Raw genomic sequence first — 13,408 nt, 5'->3', positions numbered from 1 at the left:
TCTGTTTATGCTTTTGTCTTCTCACATAAAGAACTATTTGTTATTAGCAGTCTCTTTCTTGTGTAGTCTGAGATACCAGAACAAGTAATCTCTTAATCTCTTAGCCTTTTTTCTGTACACAGTCAGAAAGAGTCTCCTAGCCATTCATTGCAAGGCATGTTTTTCATACCCCCCTTTTTTTTCAGCATCATGCTGGCAGCATGGTGGTCACCCCTGTTCAACAGATTTTCACAAATGATCTCAACAATACAGATACAGCAGTGATGTCCACCTCACAATTTGTTTGTTTTTTTTTAAATCTTTGGTTTAATCATCCGAAGCTTTGAACATCTTTGGACTACAGAATTAAGCTGGCTATATTGACTCAGGATCCTCCTGGAGTCATTGTCCTGACAGTGACACATTCTCTGCTCAACAGTTTTCCTTCCAGATCTTCACAGTTTCTGAGCCAAATTGAGTGCTGTTACCATAAACCCATTCTATCAAGCAAACCAAGTTGTCCTGCATGAGACACCTCCCAAGTATGTTATTTACTGCTGTGTATTTTGTGTTCTCCACAGACGTTACTATCTTATCCTGATATAGGCGCTTAAGGATGGTGATTCTCATGTACCACACATTAAAACACTGCCTTTGTGTGGGATGGAAGGAAGAAAAGCCCAAGCTGCATCCTAGAGCTGTGTCAAAGTCTTCACCCCATCATCCCAACTGCAAATGGATGCCAGGTCATTTAGACACCAACAGCGGTTGGTTATGTGTGATGCTGGCTACACAGACGGATCTGGGGACTTTGTGATTGATATGCTTTGGCTATGCCAACCTGCTGGTTGGCTCTCTGACCTTGGTGGTGATATGAAATAGAACCAGCTTAAGAGTTTCATACGGGATCCCACCAGGGAAGTCTTCCTAGAGGAGGTCTGCCCTATCACAAGAGAGATAGCAGTGGTGTGTGCGCCAATTTAAGATTTCTTTTTGAACTCTTTCAGCTAATGTGTTTTTAAGCTGCTTAATGTGGGCTAGATTTGAATAGTATTACATCTTCAATTAGTCTGTCGTGTGGAAGCAAGCCAGGATTCTTCCAATGCCTGAGGATGTTATGACAAGATAGTTACTTTTCTTGTTGCCTTCTCAAACACTACCCAGTTTGTCTGCCAAGGACCCATAAAACTATATTAATCACCATTCATTTTTTAATTTATACAGTTGCATCCCACATTCATCTTCCATGAGTTCTTCTTCTGAAATCAATGAGAAAAAAAAAAAGGTTTATTGCTGTTCTGAGTTCTCCTCTGCTTACATTGACCCAATTGGTTCATATCTGTACTCTTATAAGCTACACAAGCATGGAGGTTACAGAATAATTTTATCTCCTCTGGTATTCACAGAATGCCATCACACACTTCCTTTCCAAGTCCTGGCTAAATAATTTTTTCCTCCATGTTTTCCTACTTCGTAAGGAATTTTTGAGGTTTTATGATCTGTAATTCTGACATATATGCATAGATGAATTCAGACCGAGATTTGCAGATTGAACAAAAGTCTCACAAACAGGACATAGAGAAGCCTGTCTTCCCTTAATTTCTGGCTTTATTCATAGAATTAGCCACAGATATTCCCAGATTTCAGTCCATGCAGGTTCTTTCCAGAGTTGTACACAGAATTATGTCCTCTCTCTGCTCACCACAGTGGGATGGCTCAGCAAACATTGTTGAAATGTGTTTAACATGTCCTTTTCACCTGGGGTATCTGATTCTGGGAGCTGTTGCTATCTATCACAGAGAAGGTGGAAGGAGCAGGGTGCCATGTTACAGTGAGTGCTGCTGCAACTCCTCAGGCTGAAAACTGCTGACGGACTGACTCAAGCCAGGATCCAGTTTCAACTCTTGATGCAATGGGTGAGGATGAGGAAGGTAATGGGCTGACTTTTTGTGCCCCCAAAAAGTTGGCATTGTGAACAAAGGAAGCATTATGGAACAGATTACAGGCATTTATCTGTTGGACCAAAATCCGCTCTGACCTGAGGCCATCAGGAGAAGAAAGGAAGTGCGTATCACTCCCGGTTGATCTGCAGAACATCTTCGCTGCTACCTAAGTTCTCAGTCAATGTGAAAAAGTAGCTGTGGCAGGGATGCTGCTCCTCCAAGTGGTTTCTCTAGTGCTGTCCCAGTTTAGGGTCAGACACAGAAGCAGCCTGGAAAATCGAATGTCAGAGCAGACTTATCCGGTGAGTGGGCTTGCTAATAAATTTCCTTCTGGTCCAAGTCCAAAGGAGATGGGACAGAGCTGACAGCCAGATGGGGAGGTCGAGAGAGCAGGCTGCTGTCCTTGAATGATTGCCAGCTTTGTCACTGGCCTCCGTCCTGTGCCTTCTGCTGCAGAGGAGACCCTGAGACCCAGAGAGTGATTTCTGGGAGGCCACCACACCTAGAGCTGTCAGAAGTGACAGTGCTCTTCCTAACGCAGAGAAAGGTGAGAGCTGCGGGGTTGCACGCGTGCTTCAGCAGTGAGGTTGGTGTGCTGCTTGTCTGGAAACAAGGTGGCGATGCAGAGAGAAGACATGAGGTTTCCAGCAGGCAAGCGAGTCCTCTGTAGCTCGAGTCCATGTCCTCTGATACAGCTGGTATCATTCAGGCCTGAAGAAACAAGCTGCCAAAGCCTCCGCTCACCTGTGACACAGACTCCTGATGATGGCTGGGGAGACTGGAGGCTGCTGGCCTGGCTGGGAGCTGGTGGTCACCTCCCCTGGCTTCTGGTCCAGCTCCTGCTAGTGCTTTCTGCCCACTGTTAGAGCAGGAGGCTGATACGCATGGGAAGCTTGCCTTCTTCCTGTTGTGTGAATCAGTAAGCAACGTTTTGTAATAACTCCTCATACTTAGTTTTGTGTCCTCTGTGCAATAGATACTTGGTTAACAGTGCGAGCAGATCTCTCTGTAGCTCAATACGTCTTGCTGTTAATGACATGAGGTTGTTAAGTATGCGTACACCAGGCTCAGCATGGGAAGCTATGAGGCTAAATTATTGAAACAGCAGAGAAATAATTCTAAAATGTGAGACTAAATGGCTTAACAACCCATTTTTCTTAATCAGTTTATGACAGGGGCCTGGTTGATGCCCAGAATCTTTCACTGTTCCGTCATTGCTATTATCCAACCTAGACACAAAACGCAGCCTCCACAGGGACCATAGGTGGCCACCAGTTTTGGGAACAAGGTGCAGAGAGGTGATTTTCTGTGACCAGCAACCTGCTGAAGGTGTATTTTTCCATTAGAATTAGTTAATAGAGGAGGAGTTGGACGCAGGGACGTGGGACACTCACACATTCAAAAGTCATGCAGGCAACAGTGTGAAGGACGGACAGGGAATACAGGACTTTCAGATGGCAGAGATGGTGGCTACTTGGCAGCTGGCTTTTTGGAGCCAGTCACTGCTCTGGAAGACCCCAGCCATTTCATCTGATGGAGCACCTGAATCTATCTCCATTTTTCCATCCTTCATCCTTGATTGATTTGATCTATTTTGATTCATCTGAAGATGATGATGACAGTGATGAAGAGAGAACCATCCACAGAGAGACAGCAAAAATGCCTATAGTAAAAAAATGTTCTTCCCTCTCCTTTCTCTACGCTACATCTGCTGATCCTGTGTTTTTAAATTGTGTGCATTTCTTAAGTTCCTGTATGCACCACCCCCCTTGTTACATTAATTCTTATGGGAAAAATTGCTTTGATATCTGTTGACCTCAGCTGCTTCATCTATGAAACTGAATATCTGACATAAATCTTTTAGTTTGAGCGTCCTTTCAGCATCCTTCTGAATGGTTACGTTTTCATTGTCGTCATTTTCCTCAGATGAATCAAGATCAATCAAGGGTGAAGGATGGAAAAACGGCGTAATGATGACAGTTAACAGAGCAGGGTATTAAACGATTGGCGGCAGAACTCGGAGGCAGCAGATAGAGAAGCGATGGAGAACTGGGTGTTGTTCTTTGATATGTTCTTCTTCCCTGATCCAAATTCCTTACTAGGCCTGAAGGAGAGTCTGAGGAAGAGCCAAGTTTTCATGGGAAGCTTGACCTCTTTTCACTGTGTAGGTAAGTGAAGAACCACTGCATTAACTCCTCCTAGTCTAGCTTTGCCCCATGCATCCTTTTTGCTTAATAGTACAGGCAGAGAATTCAAAGCAAGCATATTAAGGAGTGCTGGTTAATATTTGATTATCTTAATTGCCTTGGACTGCCCTTTTTCCCCTACCAGACTCTTTCTGGCTTGGATCTCCCCCATTTCCAGCTCTGACACCACCTTTACATTAAAGGAGCTCTGATTTTTTAATCAACATTTTTTCTTTTGGCTATGCTGCCTCTTGTTTTGCTTGCCTGTTTTGAAAGCAGCTGTGGAGGGATCATCTAGTGCTCCCAATTTAGCTATCAGAAAACAGAAGGTGAGGTAACACTGTAGCCCAGCTGTGAGCAGAAGGTTCTGACCACCTGTGGCTCTGAAAATCATTGCATTTCTAAAGCAGAAGCTCTCCTCCCTTTTGACAGTATTGTGGTTCTCAGAGGCACTTTATCCTGCAACCTCCCTGCCCCTAACTTTCAGTTATTTTATTTAAAAGGGTCCAAACATATGGAGGCGATTGAATTGCTCAGGCGGCTGGTGATGGAACAGGAGCCTGTTGTTACTGGATTGCTACTTGCAGTCAGCAGTCACCTCTACCTGGTAGCTCTTCTGGGAGAGCTACCTGTGAGATCCTCCAGAGGAGACAAGGGGAAACTCAGTCAATTCCTTGCAGGCAGCTGCATACCCTGGGCATGAGCCCTAGCAGTGGCACTAATTGGATGCTGTCTGGAGTCCAAAGATTTTTCGCTAGATTTGCTGTAGGGAACGTGCTGGCTGGTATTTGTTTTCCTTCCCAGGGTAGCTCCATTGTGGTACAAAGTGGCTCAAACACAGGAGGTGGCTCCTGCCCAACAGCAGGACGTGGTGTCCAAGCTTCAAATGCATGTTACGACTCAGATGTGTGTGAGGAACTCTTTCAGCAAGCCACTGGAAGTTCTTGGAGAGATTCATATAGAGGACATTAGGATAAATTAGGACTTCAAAGTCCTGTTTCAGCTAGCTCCAAGTTTGTTGTCAAACTTGGGAAGAGGATCAGTCTTTTCTCAGTTGTTCCAATCCTTCACAGGAATATGGAGGGCCTATCCTGGGACTATGAACACCACAGATTGGTTGTTTTCCCTCTGTTTTAATCTTTACACTGTGGATGGAAGCATAGGGGAAGCCCGTTCTGCTGTAATAGGCCAAGCAGCTCTGTTTCTGCTCACAAGGTTTTAAACAGTACCTGTTGCTCTCTGCCCCTTTACAGGCCCTTGTGCCCTGCTTGTTTCTGCCAGGCATGTGAGGAGAGTCAGAGCTGTACTTTCAGATTTGTCTTTTACTTTTCTCCTTCCTCAAACTAGGTGTGATTCCTCTAGCATTTAATACTCTAAGGCAGTGTTTCTGCCCAGAGAAAACAAAAACCTAAATAGAAACTAAAGCTGTGACCCTGCCACTTGAAGAGCAGAGGGAGGAGAGAAAGGGGAAATGTGTAGGTATGTATGTTTATGAAATGCCAACATCATTTGTCAAGGATTTCAGAAGAGGGCCAAAATTTCTCTCCTTTTGTTATTTGTTCAGGTTGAGAGCTACGAGGATAGGTCAGAGTTGATTACTAGGATGAAAATACCAGCTACGGGGATGACTGGCAATAGGTTTAAACTACAGCAAGGAAATGAAGTTAGATGGTAACAAAAAAACTACTGATTAAACCCTGAAGTAGGAAGAAAGATGTGGATTCTCCATTCTGGAAGAAGAATCCCATTTGGTTCTTTGTTGGCATTTTTGTTTGTTTTTGTTTTTTAAATTGATCTTTGTTTGTTTTGTTTTGTTTCTCCTTAGTTTGCACTGGCAATGGGTTTCTTTATTCCCAGAACTACCCAGCTGAGTAGCTCACCTATGAATTATTGAGTAGTAAGATAACTGGTTCTCTGCCAAAAGTTAATGCATGTGGGATGCTTTTGGGGAAAGAGTATCATTGGCTGACTGTTAGTGAATGTTTGCATCTAAACTATTTATATGCTATTGGGAGCAGGATGTCACTGCCAGCCCAATTTGTTAAACAGAAGCATGTAATAATGGATGCACGGGTATGAGCTGGCATCTCGTTATCTTTTAGGAGACAGAAGCAAAACCTGAGTGGAGAGTTGGTGGTCTGACGCTGTTTCAAATGAGAGGACTTCCCCTTGTGGGTGGGCAAGAGAATCCCAGATCTGGGGTAGCTGTCATCCTGCTTCACTATGCTATAACCAGCAAAATTGCCTGTGAGCTAGAGACAACATTTTCCTGCAAAGTCTAGATTTGCGTTATGTCATTGGTCAGGCAGTAATTGTAGGCATTAGTCCTGAAATAGGCATGCCCACTCTCTTACCCTCTTTATTTCTTTTGTGAATAACTTTTTTAATTGGGTTTTGTGGGGGTGGGGGGAGGATTAACAGCATGCATTTCACATACAAATGTGTATGTCTTCTGCACATACATCATCCTTTCCCACTCATCTGTTTCAATTAGGGGAGCGCACTGTTTTGAAAGCAGGCACTTGAAGGTAAGTGAGGCATGGGAATGAGGTGGCTTTACACTGCAAGGGAATGCTCGTCTTTGTAGTGTCTTGTTAGCATGAATTAATTGGGCAGTGAGTCTGAGTGGAGTTCCAGCATGTCTGGGACAGATCTTTTTTGAGGAGACATATATATGAGGCAGAAGGTCGGGAAATTCCCACCCAGGATGGACTTTCTTGAAAGCACTTTGCAAAGTGAGCTAGGGGATCTCATGTATTAATCACCACAGCTCATCATGCAGAAGAGGAAATCCTTTAGCGAATCCCTCTTTATTAAACCAAGGTGAAGACAGGTTGAGCTAATTGGCTTGGAAAGTTCAGAGAAGAGGAAAGCAGAACAGCTGGTAGTGAATTTATTTCATTTGTTCTTCTTTTAAAAGCAGTCAACTAGCACAGAGCTAACCCTGCTCTGCTCTGAGCCCTGCTCCTCTCCTTCCTCCACCCACTCGCCTGGCAGAAAACGTACTCAAATAAATTTGTTTTGTTTGAAATAACAATACTTGCAACTTGGCTTTCAAGCATTTTGCAGAAATACACATTTTATCTCTTTATATGTGGGGAAACTGGAGTGCAAAGGCAAAAGGCATAGAAGATGAAAGAAAGATATTCTGGCTTTTAGCTCAGATTGGTCGAGCTAGCCTTCCTCCATCTCCCCTCTCCTAACTACTCAATTATATCTCAGAAACAAGCAGAGGAGACTGAGCTTGCAAATATTAGTTGGATATTTGTCTCCAAATGGAAAACCGCTTTGACTGGTGCCCAGTGTGCATTATTGGTGTGTGGATTATGGGTGCTACTGGAGGGAATAGAATTACTCAGCTGTGACTTCTCAGCCTTGTGACAACAAAAGAGCTTCCCTCTGGTTTGGATGGAGAGCTGTGATCTCTCCTGGAACTCAAACCATGGAGTTTTCTACCAGCTGTGAAGGCAATAGTGCAGCATCATGATGCCTGTGACATATCTAGCACCCTGGATTATGGGACCAGGAACCAGACAAAAAAGATACCCCCTGCTGGCATTGCTTTTGTTATCTAGATAAATCCAGTGCGACTGCAGGAGGGTACCTACCAGAATGTAAATGGATGTTGGATAGAGTCGTATATGTTCCGTAAGGCCTTGATAGCAGCCCATGCTGATTTCTTTTCCAGAGAAAAATTGTGGTCGGATATATTTAGCCACTTTGGGTAACAAAACACAGCTAATAATTGAAACTAAGTGGAAAGTGCAGTCTTTCATACCAGATTTTCTGTGTGTCCTTTGCAGTTTTAATTTCATAAATGAGTGGTCAATTATCAGCTCACACACACAGGGTGAGGTGGAGCCTGCAAGCAGGAGTCCCACTGGCACTGTAATTGCATGGCTAAGCTTGGAGGGACTCATTCAGCAGATTAGGCTGAGAGCTGCTGAAAATCAAGCTGCTTTCTAACCTAGCAAGACTTGCTATTTTCATAGCTTATGTTAAGTGCTGTACTTTCCAGATTTAAATAGAAATGTAAATGATGACTGGACTCTGGAGGGCAGAGTAGAAGGTGTTTGTTCATGGTTCATTGCTGCCATCCTGGGGTGCTCTGACTTAATCCTTGGTGGATGAAGCATCCTTGACACAAGTAGATGCCTTCTGGAAGCATCTGAGCTTGGTGGAAACCTGCAGCAAGCAGATGGCATCACAGGGATCACGGAGTAGCCCTCCCTGAGCCGTGCCCGAGTAGAACCACAAGGTAACACTGCACAAAGACTGTGGTCTCTCCAGTAAATACTCTGAGTCTTGTGAAGAAGAACAGTCCTCCTTTCCACAAGGCTAAAATAAGAATGGACTTTTAAAACAAGTATTTGCAGACTTGGCCACAGCCCAGCGGCCAATGCTTTCCTCACTCATCTGGCGGGACAGTGCATTTCAGTGCTGCATTTCCAATGGAACCAAGAAAATGAGAGCTTATTGGGGTACTAAGCAACACCCCCCGGCACTTGACACTTCTTTGTTGTGCTTCCCTTGCTCTTGCCCTTCATCATTGTGAACACTATGCCAGTTTAGCAACCCCTTCAGAGCAGAGCATCTGCTCGGGCTCACAGCAAGGGAGCTGCCTGCAGCCCGGCTTTGCGTCCTGGTGCCTGGCACACTGGAGTAGGTCGCCTGTGTCGGGCTGATTTGATTTGCTCCTAACGAGCAGGTGAGTGATTATGTTTTCTTCTGTTGCACAATAATTCTACTGTGAAGGCGGGCTGCCCTGCCTTGTTTCTCACAGCAGCCGCATCTTAACAAGGTTGCCGGAGGAGCCTTGCTCCTCTATCGCTGCCTACAACAGCAATGCACTGCCCTCTTCACCCCCTGCATCGCTCCTCCTGCTGGCTAGCTCTTTCAGAGCTAAGCTGTGCTGAGAGAAAGCAGTAATCGCCTATATTTTTTTGCTGTGATGCCTACCAGGGAATCCTGGTGCCCTGTGTATGCAAAGGGTTGGTTGTTTTTGTTTTTTTTTTCACCTCCCTCTTGAAGTGTAGCAACCTGCCGCCTGGGATGTGGCTGCTGCTTAACAGAGCACCTCAGCTGCCTGCGCTGGAGATCAGGGAGACATGGGAAGGCATTTCAGGAGCCTCTGGACAAGAACCCTCCTTTGGAAGCAGACTTAAAACTGGGTCTGATTTCCAGGCTCCCCAAAGAGCACCACAACAGCTTAGTGAGCCAGAACAGCCTGATATTGCTGTGCGCAGCAGATCAGTTCCCTTACAGCCAGCAGGGATGCTGCTTCCCTGTGGGTGTCAGAGGCACCTGGAAAATCATTATCATTCCCTGCAGCTCCCCAAAGGTGTCTGTGCAGGAGTCGTGTTGGAGGGCTCTGCTCCGAGGCAGTCAGAGTACCAGCTCATTTAAACCAGCTTTCTTTTGTGTTAAGCTGAGAATGAGAAAAGGCCATGTGGTTATCCGATGAGGTTTGCAATCTGAATCCCCGCCTTGGTCACGGGTTTCCCTTTTATGTGTAGCTTACCTGCAGAAGTGTGGGCTCCCCAGCAGTTGTTGGGCCAGAGCTGATGTCTGGCTCTGTAATTGCTGTTGACCACTCACTTCTTTCATAACCACTGGCATCCTTCAGCACCAGCTGCCCCTTGCCATGGTGCTGCATCCTTTGTGCTCATGGGATGACCTCCTTCTGCTCTCTCTCCAGAAAACTCGGGGGCTCCAGGACCATCTGCACGGTCAGTGCTTGTTGGGTGTTTCCTAGTGCCAGAGGCAAGAGGAGAAAATAGAATCAGTTTTTACTGTGTAGGTACTTTGAGACATTCCCTTCACAAGGTGATAATATAGGTCCTGAGCCTGTCCCAGTGCAAACCAAGTAAATCCCATTTCCCAGATGAAGAAGATTAAATATCTTCCGCATCCATGGCTGCCCTGCTGTTCCTGGGACCTAAGGAAACATCTGGACGGTCCCAGCCCCACTCCTCTGTGTCCCTTTCCCAGCCCCAAGCCCTCCCTAACAGAGGGGCACAGGCTATGGCCTTGTGGGGGGCACTTTGTCCTCTGTCAGACCTTTTCTCTTCCTCTATCTCAGCTCCACACGCGGTGCTCGTCTCCCATTCCTCTCTCTCCCTTTTGTGATGCGTATTGTTTTGAGCACATCTGGAGCTGCTGTGACATGATATTTTTAAACCTTCCTTTCTCTTCTGTCTCCCATTTTTCTTTTTCTTTTCTTTCTTTTTTTTTTTTTTTCCCTATGTCACCAGCCGGCCTTGATTATAATGTGAGACCCCACCGTCTTCAATTAAGGAGCAGATGTGACCCATGAAATGGGATAGCAGCTAGGGATGGAGATGACACATTCATGGCACTAGGTCTAATCAAACAACTTCTCACATAATTCTCACCGTGAGGTGGGAGACATGCGAGCCAAAGGCAAGTCAGTGCTTGGAACACCCGCTGAGACACATTGCTAGCAAAACCATCTGTAATGAGCTGACCATGCCACTCAGCACGGCAACGTGAGCTCAGTCAAGGGTTGCTTTTAATCCACTTAAGTGCAGTAAAGGGCCCAGAGCCTGAGAGCTGAGAACAGATACCTAGAAAACAATCAGCCACAGTTGAGCGGGGCTGCCAGGTGGAGGGAGTGCTCATATGATGCATACCCACAGATTCGGCGGTGTCCATAGGGAGAGGACACTGCATGGCAGACCTATACGGTGGCTGATGGAGAAGTCACCAGTGTTACAGAGCTGTAGGAGGGCCTTGCTGGGATCAGGCTGTGGGAGGGGACGGCTGCATGTTGCAGGTTTGGGGACCTATGCTTGGAAGCTCTGCAGACATTTAGAGGGGACAGGTGCGTTGTAGGAAGTTGTCAGTGGAAGAGCAGGTGCTCTGAACCCAGAGAAGGTGAGTTGTGATTGTGCTGGAGCTGCTATAAATCTGTTCTCCCTCATGTCCTTTTGGGCTAACAGCTGCTTTGTGTTCAGGAAGCCTTTTCTCATTTTAGAGGGAGAGTTGCTGGTTATTCCCATGCTCCAGTGTTTTAATTAAGATCTTATTGCATATGAAACATGTCCAGCAGATGGCTGTGGAGAGTGAGGTCCTCTGCCACTGTGTTAAATAAGGTTGTTGACCCAAGCAATACCAACACAGACCTTCTCCTCGCTCTGCCTCAGCCATGCCCAAATCATGAGGTTCCTGTAATTTTTTGCAAGTGCTAAAGAACAAGAGTTAACCTCCTTTGCTAGGAAGACGTCCATATATCATCACTCTCATGTAACTGGCAAAGAAACTGACATGGAGAGAAGTGATTCACCTCATGACATCAGGGCATTGCTGGTAGAGATTAGAATAGGACCAAGGGTCCTGGTAGCCAGTCCCTGGTGTATTGTATTGATGTATTCCTCTAACATCCCTTGAGGTCTGAGGACACACAGTGTTCATCTCTCCACCTGAACGTGGTGTCTCTGGTAGCCCTGTTGGACACTGAACAGAAGGACATGAACATTACTGCCTGTGAGTGTACCTGCCTGCTTGGGTGGTGTGGTTTATGCTGCATATGAGGAATGAGGACCGTGTTTATTCTGATTGGGATTCGAGGACTGAACCCAAGCTATGGTGCTCAGTCTCCCTATGGGATGAGAACTTGCTAAAAAAAAAACCTACCTAATAAATGGCAGGGAGTTGATAGGTGACTCCAGCTCAGTCAGAAGGAGACGCCAGGTGGTTATTGCTGCTTTTAGTCCAACAAATCTGTCTCCAGATAGAAAACAAATATCCCCTCGGAAATAACTGGCGCCTGTCTCTTCAGAGGCAGTGCCATGGTGGCCGCGCTGAGTGGTATGGCTGTCCCCTGATGGCATCCCTGTCTGTTGCTCTGTTCGGTCCCCAGTCCCGCCGGTGGTGGAGCCAGACTTCCAGGACGTGCGCCAGGGCATGGGGCGCAGCGTCACCCTGCGCTGCACCATGCTGAAGGGCAGCCCCATGAAGGTGGCCACCTCCGTCTGGCGCTTCAACGGGACCCTCCTGGCGCAGCCCCCGGTGGAGCAGCAGGACTACTCGGAGCTGAAGGTGGACAGCGTGAGCCGGGAGACCAGCGGCAACTATGAGTGCAGCATTTCTAATGACGTGGGGGTCTCCGCCTGCCTCTTCCAGGTGTCTGGTAAGTCATAGAGCGCACGTGGGAGCGAGATGCTAGATGGGGGCACGGAGGTGGGAAGCTTGATCCCAGTAAATGTTGGTACAAGCAACATGTCCCACTTCTGCTGCCTCCTTTGTACATGGCATTGTGTTCAGGAGGGGTGACTTTCTGTAAGCCCACAGTGTCTCCATCATCCAGGCAGTCCTTCAAGTCTGGGATGGACCCAGAACAGTTAGTGCCAGCCTCTGTTGTATGTTAGCAGTATTTAGAAATTTGTCTGAACGATATGGGACTAAAACTCAAGGCTGTCATCTGCTTTCAGGCTTGGTAGTAGTATTTTCAAGCTTGGTAGGTAAGTATTGACCAAGGACGATTGAAAGGCTCTACATCCTGCCAGCAGTCTCCAAAAACATCTAATTTCCCCTCTGAAACAAACAAACAAACAAACAGTACCATGTATTCCTATACCTTCCCTGTGACTCCAGGCTGTCTTTGTGTCATAATGTCTGCTAGGACAAGCATGATCTGGGGTTGGATTCTAGTACTAGTGGATTTACTGCTCAGTTTCGTTTTGTTTTCCAGCACGCACCAGGGCTGCTTTCTAGCACCTGCAACTGCAGAGAGGGATGGCAGAGTTATAGCATCTGAAACCACACATCTGACCTAGCCTCTCTAACTGATCATTAAATCTGTTTTTCCCATGACCTCAGAATTGACTTGGGCACCAGATTCTAGACAAGCTCTCAGATGAAGTTGCCTTAATAAACAGTAAATTCAGCCAAAATATTATTTTTCCAGAATAGGGCCAATTTATAATACATGTCAAGACAGGGCTGGGAAAAAAATAAAAATGAGAGAGAGAGAATAAATAATATGCAAAGAGGTCAGACTTTAAAGCAAATCTTTAAATCTTTCCTGGGGGCTGGAGAAGCTCAGTTATGCCGTAACTCTGAGATGCTCTCAGGAATGGGGCAACCCAAACCATTTCTATTCTTTGGAACATTTTTCAGGACCTTACCCTCAACTGTGGGTGTCTCCCAGAATTTGTCTGGCAGTGGATTATGCTTCAGAGCCTTGGCTACCTAATCTTTCTTCATATGCTTGCAACTCTCATCTCACTAACTACATGGCAAACTATACCTCACTATGAGCCATCCATCAGGGCGAAC

General features: G+C 46.1%; 1 protein-coding gene across 4 annotated transcripts in view; it reads left to right on the top strand.

The window, feature by feature from the left end:
• Positions 1-13,408, top strand: part of MDGA1 (MAM domain containing glycosylphosphatidylinositol anchor 1) — a 136,732-nt gene that overhangs the window by 75,517 nt on the left and 47,807 nt on the right. For all 4 annotated transcript variants that reach the window (XM_040552848.1, XM_040552847.1, XM_040552846.1 and 1 more), the window contains exon 9: positions 11,991-12,260. In XM_040552848.1, coding sequence (XP_040408782.1) covers positions 11,991-12,260 — 270 coding nt within the window. The remainder of the gene's footprint in view (positions 1-11,990; positions 12,261-13,408) is intronic.

The sequence above is a fragment of the Cygnus olor genome, chromosome 3 (genome assembly GCF_009769625.2).
Source record: "Cygnus olor isolate bCygOlo1 chromosome 3, bCygOlo1.pri.v2, whole genome shotgun sequence".
Lineage (NCBI taxonomy): Eukaryota > Metazoa > Chordata > Aves > Anseriformes > Anatidae > Cygnus > Cygnus olor.
This window is presented reverse-complemented; position numbering and strand designations above follow the sequence as displayed.